At 40.2% G+C, this 19004-nt stretch overlaps 1 protein-coding gene and 1 pseudogene across 3 annotated transcripts; both read left to right on the forward strand.

The window, feature by feature from the left end:
- Positions 1-128: 128 nt before the first annotated feature.
- ubxn7 (UBX domain protein 7) lies at positions 129-18873 on the forward strand. 2 transcript variants are annotated; one of them, XM_086043943.1, is made up of 11 exons: positions 129-247; positions 8194-8347; positions 8444-8508; positions 8617-8682; positions 9180-9292; positions 11145-11291; positions 11434-11524; positions 12408-12538; positions 13661-14144; positions 15349-15428; positions 17985-18873. In XM_086043943.1, exons 1-11 carry the CDS (start codon positions 142-144, stop codon positions 18144-18146), a joined length of 1599 nt encoding a protein of 532 aa, XP_085900069.1. In that variant the 5' UTR covers positions 129-141; the 3' UTR covers positions 18147-18873. The 2 variants fall into 2 exon arrangements, with proteins under 2 accessions (XP_085900069.1, XP_085900068.1); XM_086043942.1 differs by lacking the exon at positions 129-247 and adding an exon at positions 283-1027.
- On the forward strand, positions 1045-6940 carry LOC147140983 (uncharacterized; annotated as a pseudogene). Its single transcript, XR_015088491.1, has 4 exons — positions 1045-3125; positions 4478-5093; positions 5608-5724; positions 6289-6940. The product of XR_015088491.1 is annotated as an uncharacterized LOC147140983 (transcript).
- Positions 18874-19004: the final 131 nt, after the last annotated feature.

The following is a 19004-nucleotide window of genomic DNA, read 5'->3' on the forward strand; positions in this document are numbered from 1 at the left end:
GTATCTACTTTCTTCTCCTGTGTGAAACTGGGCTTCTTATGTTTTCTGTAAAATACTACAACTCCCACAATGCATCATTCGCGCAAATTGACGTCGCATTCGCTGATGCCAGACCGAAGGAAAAAAAAGGTCCCGGTACGCATGCGCGACATTTATGTTGTTGTTTGTGGCGGTAAGATGGCGGCGCTCGGAGACACCTCGGCTCCGGGGGTGAACGGGTTAATACAACAATTCACAGCAATAACAGGTAAAAAACACACTTTGGTTCCAACCTAATTCGAGGGATAGAGTGTGGGGAGCGTGCGGGATTGGCTCCCCGTGTCGGGACCGACCAGGAAATGTGTACGCAGTTGTAAGTAGGGACGTTCAATGTGGCTGGTGCCCCTCCGCTGTCAGTCGGGGAAAAAAAAGCACAGCCCGTGTTAACTGGTCAACTCCACTAAAAGACTCTCCACTCGTGAATGCGTGCGAAACTTAAACCTCTACAACGGTAACTTAACCTCTCCTCTGTAGTGCTTAGTGGCGATCACTAAGTTACACATCCTGAGTACGGAGGTGTTTCTTACACCACTTTTAGACACCGCCTGTTGTGCGTATTTGCAGAATGGAGGTTTGCCTTCCTTCATCATCATCGCCTTGTGCTACGACTTGTCATCTTTTCCAAAAAATCGTGACTGTGGCGCTAAAACTCCACGCTTCTCGGTGTAATTTTCAACCGGCACAATAGAGATCTGCACACCCCACAAACGGTTGCTCGTGTGCACGCGATGAAAAAGACCAGAGAGAGAGTAAAGTTTATTTCACGTAGACATGTTTTATGGTCTACCGCGCCACCATGTTGGGGGGACTTGAAAGCGCATGCGCAGTAAGGTGCGGAAGTGTGAACGAACTCCCTTGCAGGAAATTTTTAAACTAGCGAAACTACAAAATAGTATACATAGCAAGAATGTTAACACATTATTTATTACGTGTAAGTTCTTGATAACTTGCGGAAGCGTACTGCTGCCACACTACACACACAAAAAAAGTTAAGTATCACGTTATATCATGATGAATTTCACATTTTAAATTGATACATTTCATATTTTAACGTCAGACGTTTAACGTTAATACGTTTAAAGTAATAATAGTAAAACGTTATACATTATCAAGTTGTAACATGCTAATTTTCACTTCTGCTTTCGGCAAAACGTTGCAATTTCTCAATGGCGGAGCGAAGCCCAGTGTGTGTTGGGGGCGGGGGGTTAATTAAGAGACGTTTGTGTCATTGTGTTTTTCAGATATGGTTTGAATGAATGAACTATGAAACGGAGTATGAGAAAGTATACAAAAACTAACCAACGGCAAATAAAATGGTATTATCTAGTACATTAAGCTCAGCAAAATGTTTCTTTTGATTTTAACTTGTTGCTGCTTGATTATGAGTGTGATGGGCGTTGTTCTGGATGTGTGTGAAATTTTGTTTCATGAAACACTGACTGTGGATGCTATTATAAAGAATGATGCACGCACGCATGCACAGCCAGCCCTTGCTGGCGTCACCCTGCCCACCCCACTGAAATTTTTTTTATCTTTGCCCCTATACAACATACTTTTTCTGGATCAATTCAGAATTTATATTTCTTATAAAATGACTCAAATATATATTTAAAAAATAATAATAATAGTAAAATACTCTATACTCACCATACATGATTATTATTAAATGTGTTAATGTTTTGTTATACACACATATGTGTTTTAAAAGTCGAACTTGACTTGCTCTGACCAACCAATTATAAGATAGAAAAATTATGATATCATTGATGGCCAGCATTTTGATCCTATGCGGACAAATTTGAAATCTGGTTAAAGAAACGAATCCTGAGTCACCCGAGTGACCTGAGTTACAGTTTTTTTTTTAGGTACGATATTTTAATTTTTTAATCTTTTTACTTGATTCATGAGAAAAATTTTGAGTTAGTTGCGCTAGATGGCGGCAGTGAACTTTACAACACACAGCAGTTTGTCAGTGAACAGTTCTTGTTGAGCTGTTTGTTGCCACTCCATTTAATGTACTGTGAATAAAACAGAACAAAAAAAAACCCCAAATGTTTGACAAAAGTCTGCTAGCTTCGTGTTGACAAAAAAGCCAAAGTATGCAAAAAGACATACGGTAGATGGGCTAATGAAACCAGTGTCAATGTGGCAGTGTATGAAGAGAACACTAAGCAGTGGGTATTTGAACACAAACAGTGCATCACCACACGTAGACAGAAATATAATATTTAGAGGTGTCAAAACTAATTGATTAATTGACAACTAATCTATCAAATTAATCAACAACAGTTTTAATAACAGAGTAGTCATTTGGAGCAATTGTTTTAACTAAAAATGGTGCAAATCGTCAGATTTTTTTTTGTCCTTTGTGAAAGCAGAATGATTATCTTTTGTGTTTTAAAATAAGTTTAATAATAATTTGCAAACTTTGATTTTGCTTTGGAAAACAATTCCTGATCCAGTAAATGAATCAGTTTGAAAAAGATTGGTGAGTACAACATCAATCCCTCATATTGCTTAATTGTTCTTTTGTTGTTTTTTAAACCAAAAAACAATACCAAATAAACAATACCTGTTTAATAAACAGTAATCGTGGGGAAAGTGTTTGTTGTATTACGGAGCCCCTAAAGTGATATGGGGGAAAACATATATATATGTTTCTCATCCTAACGAGAAAGTTTCTCATCCTAACGAGAAAGTTTCTCATCCTAACGAGAAAGTTTCTCATCCTAACGAGAAACTTTCTCATCCTAATGAGAAAACTTTCTCATCCTAATGAGAAACTTTCTCATTAAGATGAGAAAGTACTATGCGTGCATGGGAGACATTGTAACAACATTTCAGTTTGTGTTTCTGTGTGAAAATGACAGTACAGGACCTAATTCGGTTATATTTTCACCTCTGACTTTATTATAAGGCTTCTTTACGTGCTTATTCACCTGCGTGAGCTAGCTTCCTGAAACGGTAGTGTATTTTCAACCTGCTTCCAGTGCAGTGAGACAATGGCAGCAGAAGAGGACTTATACTCTTTTCTCAAAACAAGGACTATACCAAATAGTGTCATCGACCAACTAAAAGAAGATAAGGTGAGGAGAACTGTTAACTTGCTTCACAGATACTATATGTTAACATGTACAGTAAGTATTCCCACCTCTGTCAAACGGAAATTCCCTCACCCGGAAAAAAAATGTATGTATTAAATTTTCCTACTCCTATATTACATTAACGATCGATTCCTGACAACAGAAGTTCCGGTATCCGGAACCCGGAACTAATAGTGAAGCCCGCAGTGAGCGCAAACTCAAGCTGTCCACGCTCTATATTACGGAAAAACGTCGTTTTCGGATCAAACGGAAATTCCCTCTATCGGAAAAAAAACGTATGCATTAAATTTTCTTCCACTATCTTACATTAACGATCGATTACTTCCAACGGAAGTTCCGGTACTGTATCCGGAACCCATAGGGAAGCCCCCAATAGCGTAAACTCAAGCAGCTCGTGCTATGGAAAAACTCTGACCGCTTCGCCGTCATCGGATCCAAAACGGCGACATGTAAGTTACTTCTTTGGCATGCGTTTTACTGAAATTGCGAAAGATTTCAAATTTATTCATTCACATTTTCGTCTGTAGTTCATGGCATCCAAACGAAGAAGAACGGTGATGACAGTGAAAGAGAGAGTGAAATGCAACCGATTATGCGAAGCTGGACACAAAGTAAAAAACATCCAGGAGACACTTGGAGTCGGAAAAACTCAAATCTACGAGAAAGGTCCTGAAAGCCTAAAGCCACCGTCCAGCAAGAGAGCTATGGAGATGGCATGAAAAATGCTTTTGTATGCACAAGAATCCCTAGACATCAGTGATGATCAACGGGACAGTTTCTTGCAATTAGCAACAAAACTGTATGATACGCAGAAAAACATTTTCATACAGCAAAGAATGAAGCCAACACAACAACTAAAAATAGACTCATTTTTTTCCCCCAAGTCTGAGAAAAATCAACACTAAAATACAGTGCAGTTTACTGTAGTTAACGACTGTACTGCATTGGTGTTACAGTATTTTTTCAACAGTATTTGGACCATCTTTGTTGTACTGTACTTACTGTATTTTGTTCATATACGTGTGCTTTATAGTTTAGTTTTTGTTTAATACAAATTTTGGGGAAAATATTTTTGGGGGCATTATATTGCTTGTGTTGTTACACATGTATTTTGTTAACATACTTGCACGTTCATACAGGACATGTACCGTAGTCGTTTCCCACATAAGGAAATTCTGTTATAAGGAAAGATTGAACAATGCAAATATGATTCCTTACTAGAGAATACTTACTGTACTTGCTTTCTCTACCTTGTTTACTTGCTTTTGTTATTGTAGCCGCATGCTAGCTTGAAATGCTTCACATATCTGGCGTTTGCATTTTTTTCCTTACAGATCGACATTAATGTCATATGTGTTATGACAGATGAGGAGTTAGGACAGTATGTCACAAGATATGGAGACCGACTTGCACTCAGAGCATTTTGTCGGCGGAGAACCGTGACGAACGAAGGTTCGGGAGGAATTGAGACTGTCAAGTCCGCACTCATGCAGAACATCAGAGAAAGGTTTCGGAAAGAACGGGAAAATACTGCTGGCAGAGGAATAGCACGCAGTGTTAGAAAAAAAAAATGCAGTGAAAGTTACTCGGCGGGTTGAGATGGGATGGCTCCACTTTCAGAACGGCTCTTTTCATCAAATACGAGCAAGAGGTGGAGGTGCAACGCGACACTCATCTGTTGATAAATCAGTGACTATGGCTGAGCTGCTGGAGACGGGCAAAGACCTGTTTTTTCCAAATGGACGATCATCTAAAGGATCGATTGACGACTTCCACTTTGATGTTCGTGATTATAGCGACAATTTGGTGTCTCGTGAAGTCACAGTGGGCCAGCTGTACGAGCAAAGTAAACTAGGAATGCTGCGCATCTACACGACCTCCAAGGCAAAAGCGATACTTCTCTCGGATCCATCATCAGACTGTGAGCCCACAGACGACAAGCCAAAGAAGGTACTAGAATTTATCCTCGTTACATGAGTGATGTTAATACATAGGCTACTGCGGATATGACATTAACATTCATATAGATGGCTTTTAAGTTTGAAATTTGGGGCAGGGATAGGGGGTCAATTGTTGTGGGCTGTTATACAGCGGCGGTGGCTATTAATAGTAGTGGCGCAGAATATATTTTTAATAAATCCATCTGATCCTGTAAAGCTGCCTTAGCACACATCAGATTCTTAATTTGGAGACATTAGCTGCCTTGTTGTGCTGCGGCCAGCAATTTGAGGATATGTCAAATCAGTTTAAAACCTGCAAAAACATCTGCTTAAACAGGGGTTATGATTGAGTTGCAATTGATCAAGATAGAGTAGGTAATCACACATATCCAAGTTACCTGCTCCACTTCTCTTCACTTTTATTTTGGAAAAAAATGCTTTTAATAATTGGACAAGCATGACTACATAAACCCACAATTTGCTCATTTGCTTATGCCTTTCTGTCTTTACTCCTGACGATGCAGAGTCGATCATTAAGGAGACGGTGTAGGAGACATCAGCACATGAGGACTAGAATTGATCATCAAGTGGCTCACCAAGAGAGCTCTGATTTAGATTCAGCACCCAGTTGCTCAATGCAGGTAAACTATGGAATAGTCTCCACAGGTAATATGCAGAGTGTGGAACTTGTAAAAAATATTGACAAAATGCTAGAACAATACTTTTTAAAACTCAAAACAAAAATTGATCGATCACAGGTTACTTTCCTGCTGTGGCATTTAAGTTACATCTACATTTAAAGGTCGCAATGGTATGGCGCTCCAAAGTTGACATAGAAGAAGAAAAAAAAAGTCTTGCGTTCCCTTGGAATAAACTGTCAGAGGTTACATCCAAGTTATGCAAGGACTTTTTTCCCCCCTACGTCACCTGAAAGGATCGGTGCACATTGCTGTGTCATGATGCCATCCTAAACGCCACGGCAGGAAACTAACATTTTATATGCTTTTAGCTATGTTAAGGATGCTGCCCATTCCGCATATACAAAAAAAAAAAACAGTATACAGTAATTTAAATGTTTTCTACTGTTATTATGAGAGCAATGTGACAGTAAATATGATGTCTTCGGTCAGATGGTCCAGAAAAAAAAAAAAAGAAAAGGTAATAATTATGTGTTTAATTTGTCTTTTTTACGTCATCATGAACAGAGAGAAGAACTAATTAACCAATCAAGAGCAGCGTCTTTTGAGATGAATGACACAGAAGTCGTGCATCCTCCATCTGATTATGACTGTGGACAGTTAGCAGACAGGCATGAATCTGACAGTGACCGTTTTATCCCCGTGTCAAATGAAGATGCTGAACAGGTGTCGGGTGATGTTGTGGATTCACTTCTTGCGCTTGCCATTGAAAGATCTCTTGAGGATGCTGAAGTATACTTTGGACCGATTACTGGCGATGATGATGACCAAGACTCCACTATCCCCTGGAATCCTTATGAGTTAAACAGTATGCAGGTATAGTTGGTGTAGAACTAAGTTCTAACAGTGTTAAAAATAAACAAAAAAGGTTTACCTTTTCATTGTTAGTGTATACATTTTATATGTATTTGTATGTATTTATATGTATTTACAGAGATGACAGACCTTTTAAATCCCGTGTTGTCTCATCTAAAGCAAATGTTTTTAGATATTGATTAGTGTTTGTCAAAGTTGTTGATTTATATTTTGCTCCCTATTAGATCAATTGATCAGCAATCACTGTTCTTTTGAAATGTCTTGCTGTACTCTACACCAAATGATGAAAATAAAAGTGTGAGGCAATTATACTATTAGGCTAATGAAATGTTGAAATAAGAGTAGTCACTACCAACAATGTTAGTGTGAATAAAGATATAATTTTGCCTTTCATGCACTGGTTTGTTATGCTTTTTCATTTTGAGTCGAAATGCCAAATGTAATTGGGTCCTTTTGCGAAATAGCTTCGGCGATGGAGCCGTCTCCTCCTGAGTTCAACACCTCTTGGATCAAGTTCTTTTAAAATTAGGCGCACCTGTTCTTTTTTGATGTGTAATCCATTCTCCTTGCATTTAGTATAAATCCATCTGTATCCACAAAGCTGCCCAGATGTCTGTAATTGTTCATGAATGAAATTAACTACACGATCCAAAACAGTGTGTTCCTTGCGCCAAAGCAAACTGCAAGACTTCAAAATTCGTTTTAAATGTCTCTCAGGCACACCATATAATGGTGATGACTTTCAAGTAAAGCAGCGATGTCCTTGTAATAAAGTCCCAGGTGAAAATATATAACCGAACTAGGTCCTGCACTGTCATTTTCACACAGAAACACAAAGCGAAATGGCGTTATAGTATCTCCCATGCAGCATACTACTTTCTCATCCTAATGAGAAACTTTCTCATTAGGATGAGAAACTTTTCTCATTAGGATGAGAAACTTTCCCATTAGAATGTGAAATGTTTTCATTAGGATGAGAAACATATTTCTTTTTCTTTTTTTTCCACATGTCACTTTACGGGCTACGTATTATATAGTTTAATGCCGATTATTCAATTAATTGATGTAAAAGAATAACAAATCTCCAAATATTTAGTGAAAGCTCTAGTAACAGTACTCAGAGGCATATATTCTTCTACGAGAAATGACTGATTTTACTGTAGCTTACTGAGCATTTGTGACTGTCACCTTGTATGTACAGTCTGTATGTATGATCGTATGTATGTACCTGTATGTATTATGCTGCAGAACACCAGAAGGAGCTCCACAACTAGGCATAAAATATGATGCCCAGTTTATTTCTTTCCATTCACTGGTTAAATTAGCCACTGGTGACATTGTGGAAGTAGCCGGTTGTGTAGACTGTAGCTCAAGACTTGGCTCACCATTGGCACACTCCAATGAGATAGATCTGCCCCCTGAAACAAGCTGATTCCACAATGGCAAAAAAGAGCTCCAAAACATCTATAATTCTCAATCTTTTTGTTATTTTAACAAAAGCAAGCCATAGATATGTTAGTAAGACACCTGTGAGCTGATGTAAATGTTGTAATTTTGTAAAAATGCATTAATATCTCTCTTTTTATACTCCACTAGGGGCTACAGAGAGTGTAGGGAAGCATATGTTGGAAGCATGCAACAACAACCTGGAAATGGCAGTGACCATGTTTCTGGACGGAGGCGTGGTGGCCGAGGAGCCCAGCACGAGTTCCGGTTCGGCAGCATCCAGCAGCAGAGTTCCGCCTTCAGAGTAAGTGCTCGTCCTCCAGGTGTTTTATTTCTCTCTTCTAAGTGACGCTCTGTGTGATGGGATGCTCAGTGTTTTTTGTCTTGTGTGTGGTCACAGCGAAGTACGAGCGCCCATTCCTCAGAAGCAGGACATACTTGTGGAGCCGGAGCCACTTTTTGGAGGTACAGTATTGCATTGTATTTTTTTATTTTTTATTATCACTTCTCGTCATACTTGCAAGCAGTCATTGCGACCCTGTAAATGTTGTTGTTGTTCTTGTGAAACTTCAGTGCCAAAGCGAAGGAGACCGGCCCGATCTATATTTGATGGCTTTAGAGACTTCCAGACAGAAACAAGTGAGTCATCTTAAGGGATGAAACAATTTATTGCATAACTTGAATAATTCAATGAGGGATAGAAAAATCCACCGGTGCACTTTTTCAATCGTTGTATTGAACAAGCGGTTGGAAAATAAACACGTAATAAGTACATTTTTACGCACGCTGTCACAACTCGGGGACCCAACAGTATGCATGCTGGCACACGGTTAGCCAGTTAACAGCCAGCTGCTAACCTGAGCTCATAACAGCAAATACTACACTCTCATTTGCTAGCTCCCATGTCACTCACAATACAATAGGCCATTCCCCAGCTTTTGCAGCCACACACACTCAAAGTCACAGAAAATGTCCGCATAATGTGGAACATGAGAGTTGCGATAGCCAGAGTTTCATAGCGCTAATGAAAGCTGACTCTGTTGTGGTTACCTACATTGAAGTCTTTGTAAACCCTTGTGACACTATCTTTTTATCCTCCATTGATGCTACCTCACTCGCTCTCCGTCTCTTTCCAGTTCGCCAGGAACAGGAGCTGCGGAACGGTGGAACAGTGGACAAGAAATTAAGCACACTGGCAGACCTTTTCCGTCCTCCAATTGAGTTGATGCACAAAGGCAGCTTTGAGACGGTGAGGAGTCTCTTACAAACCTACACCGCATATGCCTCCATTCAATTCCCATTCAATTTTGATCATGGCTCCTTAAGACTTTTTCATGCATCCTGTTATGATGACGTATCGTGTTCACCTAATTTAGTGTCAATCTGGGAAACTGGTATCAGGGGCTGGTTTTTTTTTCCCCCTTAACTTTCCACTATGTGCTACACAGTGATTAAAAATGTCCACCCAAATTACATACATTTTCAACAGTATAAACATGTTTAGAAAAATTGTTGCGTTTTGGTACATGTACGTTTTGCATAGGTAGAGGTATATACAGTATATTTTTTAATCCCCAAAATTTGTAAAAAAAAAAAAAAAAAAACTGATAAACTGTCAATAAGAGTTTTCCATGAAAAACAGGGGTAATCTTCCCCCCCAAAAAACAAAACACAAATTGAAGATTTGTTTTTTAAAGCTGCATGCTACAGAATTTTCACTTTCCATTTGCTACTGCGTCCAAAAAATGAAATTGCACACTCCTTTCTTCGCGTCGACGATACACGTTCTCGTACGAGCACCACTGATAGACTCAGTACAGAGGCTGGAATCGTCATAACCAATTAACGACGTTTACAGAGGTAAGAAAAGTTTTATACAATTATACAGTTATTGCTTGAGAAACTGTATGTCTACAATGTCTGTATTTGATATGAGAACAGTCATTGTAGCGGGTTGTGATGATTTGATGAATAATAGATAAGTCCATTGTTGGCATTCCTTTCATGGTAAATTTCAGCATCCACAGAAGTGGTAAGAAAGCCATTTGTGCATTGCATTTCAAGCCCAAGTACGATCTCAGTACTCTCTACCGCTCAAACACGAACCTGATGTTTACTCGAGTTCTTGCCCGGCCGGCATCGGTCACTAGCAAGTTTCAATCTTCCCCCCCCCCCCCCCCCCCACTTGTCATGGGTTTCCTTTTTTTTTTTTTGCTTTCCTTGGAGATACACTGTGAGTGTCTGGGGTGTGATAGATGGCATATTCTAAGCGTATGTAGAATCCATTCTGGCGAAATAATAACTTCTGGTCGCAACTCTGTGAGACAATGATGAACACGCGCATGACGTCACATCCACAGAAAGAGCGCAGGAAATTCGAACCCGATTCCAGTCTGAAAATTATTTTCCAGAGGCTTGCAAAAATACCCATTGTGAACAACTAAAGTAGTCATCTGCTATTTATAAAATGTGTGAGTCATAAATGGTCAAATGAAAAGGCTATTTTAAATTATTTTGGGGCAAAATCCTGCAGAGTGCAGCGTTAAATATTGACCAAAAAAAATCCACAAATCGATGAAACCGCGGGTGGCAATCTGCAAGTATGCTAGCAGCCCACTGTATTACACGTAAATCCGATGATGCAACAAAAAAGACCGCGTAACTAAGATGCAGTAATATTACGGTAGTTGTTTTTTTTTTTTGAAGAGGATAAAAAATATTTGCTTGTGAGTAGAGTCATATGCTCTCTCTGCTTGCGTTACTACTGTTTCTGTTCAAATATAAATTGTATATAGTAATCGTGATATCTATGCTAATTTTGTCAGCCTGTCTATGGTGTTTCCCATTAGGTGCTAGCATTCATTTAAGCAAAGTTATGTGGTTTGGTTAAATAATCTGTACTTGTGCTTGTTTTTCTGGTTGTTTTTAGTTTAACAGTAAAGTTCAACTGGGATTGGCAATAAACAGCGGTCACCTCTCTAGCATCCGGACTGCAAATGAGTGCTACTTACACAAAGCCACCACTGGCTACTCTAATTCTGTCGCCTATCTACCAGTTGTCTAAATTTGAGTTTCTGTTGTGTCTTTACGGTTTCTAATAGGCAAAAGACTGCGGCCAGTTGGAGAACAAGTGGTTGATGATCAACATTCAGAACGTCCAAGATTTTGCTTGTCAGTGCCTGAACAGAGACGTATGGAGTAACGACGCCGTGAAGACCATCATCAGAGAACACTTTATATTCTGGCAGGCATGTGGTTCTACTTGCACTCACACCAGGCCCCGCTGTTAGCTCAGCAGTACTAACAGAAATGCAATTGTGAGGCTGTCAAAACAAATTACCTTCCCTCGGTGGAGTGGAAAAACAGTTTTTGTCTCAATGTCTGTTGCAGGTATACCACGACAGTGAAGAGGGACAACGATACATGCAATTCTATAAACTCAACAAGTTTCCATATATTTCCATCTTGGATCCTCGCACTGGTAAGTGTTCTTGTGGGCAGCACCGGCCTGCAGGCCTGGGCGATTAATCAATTAAAATGTTATTTGGTGAGGACTGTTTACATACATGTTTTGACAGAGGAAGATTTTTCTTTTTCGAAAGAGGAAGCACTTATTTTCACATGATCTATTTCACATTCACTCACAACAACAAACCCGGAATGTTGAATAACTATTTGAAAAAGTCTACCTCAAGGCGTTGCTGTGTATTCCAACTCCTTCAAACTACACAAGGCTAGAAATATATACGCCTCCATAGCGGCAAAGGGTTAGTATGATACGAAGTGTCATACGAAGGGATGACGAGGAGTAATTAACAGAGGATAAGATGGAGAAGCCATGCTAAATGCTAAGCTAACATAACATTATCATGAAAGACCGCAATTAAGTGCTTGGGTGACTGAGTACACTTCAGAGGTCTCGCTTGTACAGCAAGTGTCTGGAGAGAAAAAGTAGACAAAATAATGCTACATACATAGCTTAACAGAACCGGAAATGTTATGATTATGTTACGGTGTACCATACTTCAACCGGGAGGAGTGGTCTAGAAGATTAAAAGTATATTAATATAGTATATTTAATATATCTAATATCACTAATGTGATTTATTTTCACATACAGTCCTTAGTTTAGATTTTGACTTTTTAGATCTGCACATTAAATGTACTCAAAATTACATTACAGTAGATCCCATCTTTTTTATCAATCAATTGTCTGAAATATTTTGTATTCCTCTTATTTAGATTTAGATAAATCCTAGATTTTGTTGAAAGCTGATTCCAGCCCAACAATCTTATTTAGTGAATGAAACACCTGGCAGTATTCAATGTTGTTTTGAACCATGTAGTTCTGTTGACCACCCTAGGTCAAAAAATGGTGGAGTGGAACCAGCTGGATGTGGCATCTTTCCTGGAGCAGGCCACCGGCTTCCTGGCAGAGCACGGGCAGCTGGATGGGCCATCTTGCCCCGCACCACCCACCAAACGGGCTCGTTCTGTGAGTCTCTCATTTTTCACTTATCTATCGCCCCTTCATAATCGGGACTCTTACAATGTGTTCTTTTGTTTATTTAGCTTTGTGTTGTGAGATACCGCGTGTTGGGTTTGGGTCCTTGGTTTATGACGGTCTTCACTGATAAGGTTGTGAGGTTACAAACGGCTCGCAATCACCTCGTTTTCTCATCATACAAATTTCTGAAATAAATCGTAGTTTAAAACCTTAAACCTGTCATTAAACACACATCTTCAACCCTCACTAATTCTGGTTTGATTTTCATACTCAAATCCTAGTTTGAAACCCTATCCCTGACGTGACACGTCATTTTAAATACTAGCCTTATCTTGAACCCCTAACCTTGATTTTATAGCCTAACATAACACTGAAGGCTGCCGTGAATTGTCCATCTCAAGACTTAATCCCTAAGAAGCATGCATTTTATCTGCCAAAAGTGAGAATGAAGGGAGAAGAAACTCCACCAAAACAAACAACAACTGAAAGTGGGTCTGGTGAAATCAAGTTCATCTCTTGACTTGTACCCTATAGGGCATGCATTAGTATGCTCAAGTGGAGACTGGAGGGATTCTCCATCTTAGGAAAGGAACTCTGTCGTAAACTGACGACTTGCCAAAGACGAGACTCAACAGAGTAACCGCCTAAAACAAACAACTAAATGAGACTCTGGTGAACTGTTGGGCCATGTTTGGCTCCAGACTTCAACCCTATAGTGCATACATTTTACCTGCTGTAAATATGACTGACGTGATTCTCCACTGATCTGGCCTAGATGTGTTAATCATACAAATTTTGTGTGGCTTTATGGAGAAGTCTGGACTTCCCTGCTACATCTGCTGTGCCCACAACCCGACCCCTGGATGCGCGGTACAAAATAAATGGATGGATTTACTACTGCATTAGTGATAGATTACGGTGTATTCCAAATGGCATACAAATTCCGGTTGCGCCGTAGGAAGAGAGCCCTGCCATAAATCAACAACCCCCTGTAATAATTTTGCTGGTGTTTAGTTTGGTAAGAATCGCAATTTGGCCACCCCCGGCTCGCCTTGCTATTGTTCTTCCTTGATTTGTTTTTAACAGCTGCACTCTTGTTTTCTGTTCTAGGAGAGTCTGATCGATGCCAGTGAAGATAGCCAGCTGGAGGCCGCCATCAGGGCCTCCCTACAGGAAACTCACTACGAGTCCTCCAGTGTCCCCGACGCCCCCGAGTCCCCTAGGTCGGAGGACGACTCGGACGCCGAGCCCTTCTCCGACAGCGAGGGACCCATATCGGTCGACGGTTCGGACGGCGAAATGCCGGAACCCCAGAAAGAGAAAAGTTCCACCAGCAAACATCCGCCCACAGCCGGGTCCGCCCAGCATCGTCTTTATCCCGATAGTACGTCTTCCTGTCACCGGAAATCTCCGTTTAAAGAAAATAACCACAGTCACAAAAAGGAGGAGAGCAAAAAGAACCACCTGGAGCCCTTGCTCGCTGGGCCTCGTCAGACCCACACAGATGCGGGCCCCGGGGGGAACTCTTGTGCAGCGGTAACTGACAGCGTGGGGCCGTCCAAGACTTGTGAAGACGACTGTCCTGAAGACAACGGTACAGTACCTTGAAACGTAATCTAGGATCCAACCGTTTAATTGGCTGACCAGTTTAATTTGCCAAATATCAGCATCGGCCTAAAAAAAAAAGTCTCAACTATCAACTGGTTAGATGTCCAAAGCGAGGTACACACCCTTGCTTGCATTACAACAACTTGAGTTCCTCCACTTTATGGCAAATACAGTGGTACCTCTACTTACGAACGTCTCTTCATACGAAATTTTCAAGTTACTAAACGCCTCAACAGGAAAATAATGCCTCTTGTTACGAAAGAAATTTCAAGATACGAAAGGTAGAAATTGAGTATGGGCTGCCACTCGCAGCGCCGGAGTTTCCTGAACGCAACATACTTATAGCTGCTCTGCCATTGGCTAGCCTAGCATCTTCCTGGCATCCCAATGGCTAAGAGGGACCTCTACCGTATGTGTCTATGTCCGCAGATAGACAGGTAGATAGATAGATATGTCTATGCAACGTCCTCATCATTCGCCCCTCCGGCCATGAGGTGTTCCGATAGTTTTACGTGAATTAGAAACAAGGAATAGAAAAAAAGGAGAAAATCTTTTTTTTTGGTCCATAGAAACAAAGCAAGAGATAATAGAAAAGTACGATAAGCCGATGCGTTTGGTTGATCTCGCCAAAGAATATGACCGTAATGTATCGACAGTCGCCACGTTATTAAATCAGTTGTTTACAAAACGCCAGGCAAAAACCACTTCTGAGAGAGAACATGAACCAAAGAGGGCAAAAAGCGATGAGGACAGCAATTAAAAGGCAAATGACCATCATTTTTATTCTTTACTCCATTCTTTGTTTTTTTTTTTACATTATGCACAACTCTCATTTATTGTTCAATAATCTAATTGTAACATGTATTTGTTTCATGTTTTGATGCATTTTTATGCTTTATAAAACATTTATGTCTGAATATTGGGGGGCTTGGAACGGATTAGGGCATTTACATGGAAAACGCGTCTCTACTTACAAAATGTTCTACTTAAGAAATTTCTTCCAGAACCAATTAATTTTGTAAGTAGAGGTACCACTGTAATTAAAGGTCAATTATTCAAACTCTTATCCCAAGTGCAAACATAAGGGGAAACCAAATATAGCAGTTTGTGTGTGACTTGTAAATGTAAAAAAAAATAAATGTACAAAATTTACAACCATCTAAGTGTGCATTTTTTTTTTTTCAACACAGGCCCCAAGGCCAGATTGATGCTTCGTTACCCAGATGGACAAAGAGAGCAAATATCCTTGTCTTCTCAAGCCAAACTTATGGTAAGTGTTGTCCTCCTCATTGAAATAACATGAAAATAAAAGCTAATATACATAATAACAACTGTCTAACATGATACTTTTCTAAACGTCTTTGGGTATCTGGGAAAAAGTGTGTTTTAAGTCTCATTTATTATTACTGTCTTGCATTAACCCTTAGAGAGGTATACATGGAAAGGTTGCATTAAAGATACATTTGCAGAGTATTCACAGCATTTCAATTTTTCCACATTTGGTTATGTTACAGCCTGGTTCTAAAATTTCAACTCATTTTTTCCCCTCAGAATTGTACACATGGTACCACACTTGCAATTTATTAAAAATGAAATAAGAAATAGACCGATATGTTTTTTTTTTTCAGGGCCGATACTAATTATTAGTAGTCAAGGAGGCCGATAACCTATATTTGGAGCCGATATATGTTTCCATTAAAAAGGGTTACTTAAGTATGTATAAATACTTTTAAGTTTTTTTGTTTTTTTAAGATTTAGCAGATGTTTAACATGTTAAAGGTTTTTTTCATCTTAGACAACACACATTTGTTTTTCAAAAAGTGCAGCAAGCTCACAGGCACAGCAACATCACTGATAAAGTTAACTGAAAATTTAAATAAACTAATAATTCCCTGAGATTTACCAAATTTTAAGATGATCCCTTAATTAACCTGTAGATAAAAAAAATCCAGAATCCAGCACAAAAAAAAAAATTCAGAAAAAAGCTTACTTGGATCTCTTATTTAAAAAATGTAGTGAATTTGTGACAGCCATATACAGTGGGTACGGAAAGTATTCAGACCCTTTTGAAATATTTCACTTTCTGTGTCATTGCAGCCATTTGCCAAAATAAAAGTTCAGTTTATTTCTCATTAATGTACACTCAGCACTCCATCTTGACAGAAAAAAATGTAAATATATACATTTTTGCAAATTTATGAAAAAAGAAAAACTGAAATATGATATGGTCATAAATATTCAGACCCTTTGCAGCGACCTTCATATTTAACTCAGATGCGGGCCATTTCTTCCGATCCTCCTTGAGATGGTTCTGCTCCTTTATTGGAGTCCATCTGTTTTTAATTAAACTGATTGGACTTGATTAGGAAAGGCACACACCTACAAGTCTATACAAGACCTTACCATTTACAGTGCATGTCAGAGCAAATGTGAATCATGAGCCCGAAGGAACTGGTCAAGGAGATCAGAGACAAAATTGTGGCATGGCACAGATCTGGCCAAGGTTACAAAAGAATTTCTGCCGCACTGAAGGTTCCAAACAGCACAGTGGCCTCCATAATCCTCAAATGGAAGACGTTCGATGACCGCAATTCTTCCAAGACCTGGCCATCCAGCCAAACTGAGCAATCATGAGAGAAGAGCCTTGGTGAGAGAGGTAAAGAAGTCCCCAAAGATCACTGTGGCTGAGGTCCAGAGATACTGTAGGTAGATGGGAGAAAGGTCGACCAAGTCAACTTTCGCTGCAGCCCTCCACCAGTCGGGGCTTTATGGCAGAGTGGCCCGACGTAAGTGCAAGAAGCATAAAAGCCCGCATAGTTTGCCAAAAAACACATGAAGGACTCTCAGACAATGAGAAATAAGATCCTCTGGAAGATTGAACATTTTGGTGTTAGTTCTAAGCGGAATGTGGGCAGAAAGCCAGGCACTGCTCATCACCTGCCCAATACAATCCCTACAGCGAACCATGGTGGTGGTAGCGTCATGTTGTGGGGCTGTTTTTCAGCTGCAGGGACAGGACGACTGGTTGCAATTGAAGGAAAGATGAATGCGGCCAAGTACAGAAATATCCTGGGGGAAAACCTCTTTCAGAGTGCTCAGGACCTCAGACTGGGCCGAAGGCTCACCTTTCAACAGGAGAATGACCCGAAGCACACAGCTAAAATAACAAAGGAGTGGCTTCAGAACAACTCTGTGACCGTTCTTGACTGGCCCAGCCAGAGCCCTGACCTAAACCCAATGGAGCATCCACCAACGTTCACCATCCAATTTGACAGAACTGGAGAGGATCCCCAAATCCAGGTGTGAAAAACTTGTTGCATCATTCCCAAGAAGACTCATGGCTGTACTAGCTCAAAAGGGTGCTTCTACTCAATACTGAACACGGGATCTGAATAGTTATGACCATGTGGTATTTCAATTTTTTCTTTTTTCATACATTTGCAACAAAATTCTACATCTGTTTTTTTCTGTCAAGACAGCATTAACATGTACATTAATGAGAAAAAATATGAACTTTTTTGATTTTGGCAAATGGCTGCAATGACACAGAAAGTGAAAAATGTCAAGGGGCCTGAATACTCTCCTTTGCTCTGTGGAAACTGTTCGTATCTCCGAAAGGTCTGGACGGTGAAATGTTAGTAAGGAGTATTAAACATCCATGCTATAGCAAGGGTGCACTATAGCGGGGGTACACTGTAGGCTGTAACATAAAATGTTGGAAAAATGAAGCGCTCTCAAACGGTGTCAGTCCAAATTGGGCATTCTACGTCATTCTGTTGTATTTGTGCTCATGATGTTGTGTCTAACATTACTGTGTGACTTGAAGGCGCTGGTGAGACACGTCCAGTCCAAAGGTTACCCCAACGAATGCTTCGAACTCGTAACCAACTTCCCGCGGCGGAAGCTCACCCACTTGGACTATGACATCACGCTACAGGAGGCGGGGCTTTGTCCGCAGGAAACTGTGTTTGTGCAGGAGCGGAACTAGCCCATAGTGGACTCAAAACAAAGATCGTGGACAGTAAGAGGGACTGGGGCCGGGTTAGAGGAAGCTCATGGTGGTTTAGGGGGCTCTCCTTTCCCTTCTCGTGGTCCCACAGATTCACAGCTCCTTTGGCCAGTACCGGATGCCAACATCTCTTTCAATTCGTAATAGGATTCAGGTCTTTTTTTCTGAATTGCAAGCCCGTTGGAATAGAATGACCACACTAAAGCTCATATTCCGATCAACTCCTCACATATCCGGCTGCAGCAGGGATTCTAAGAGAAGACTTCCGAATTTGGTTTCTCGTAGCTCTCATTATTTCCCGTACCAGGAAAAAAAGAAAAGGGAGGCTCACTCTTCTCCATTCATTCATTCGGACCCAACTGTGCTGTCTTGACGATTCAAAGATGTGTGACATTTCTAAAGAAGAGTGCATCGCTCACCTTTTTACCCGTGTTTCTATCGCTCGATTATAGACTAATGGACGATGCGTTACTTTTTTTGTGGAAAGCCAACTTTTGATACGGAATGACTGATGGCCGGTGCGCATCTCGTCAGTCGGTCGGACCTTTGCTGTACAGAGATGACTAAGCGAGAGAGAGACTCACTGAGGTTATGCTGTTAAACATTGGTTCCTCTCTTTTTTGTTCCTTCTTTTGTTCTTTTTATATGCTGCCAAGAAAATATGCCCATGATAAAATATAACTGCAAAAAAAAAACAAACAAGGGAGCGTTTGTTTGGTGTCTTGTTTACTCACTCGGGACAGCAATTCCACATGGAATATTTTCGATGCTTTTTTTTTTTTCGGGGATACATAATGTACATTTAGTCACAGCAAACAGGGTTACCAAAGAAGTATT

This window comes from Filicampus tigris, chromosome 10 (assembly GCF_054856515.1).
Source record: "Filicampus tigris isolate MCC_2025a chromosome 10, RoL_Ftig_1.0, whole genome shotgun sequence".
Taxonomy (NCBI): Eukaryota; Metazoa; Chordata; class Actinopteri; order Syngnathiformes; family Syngnathidae; genus Filicampus; species Filicampus tigris.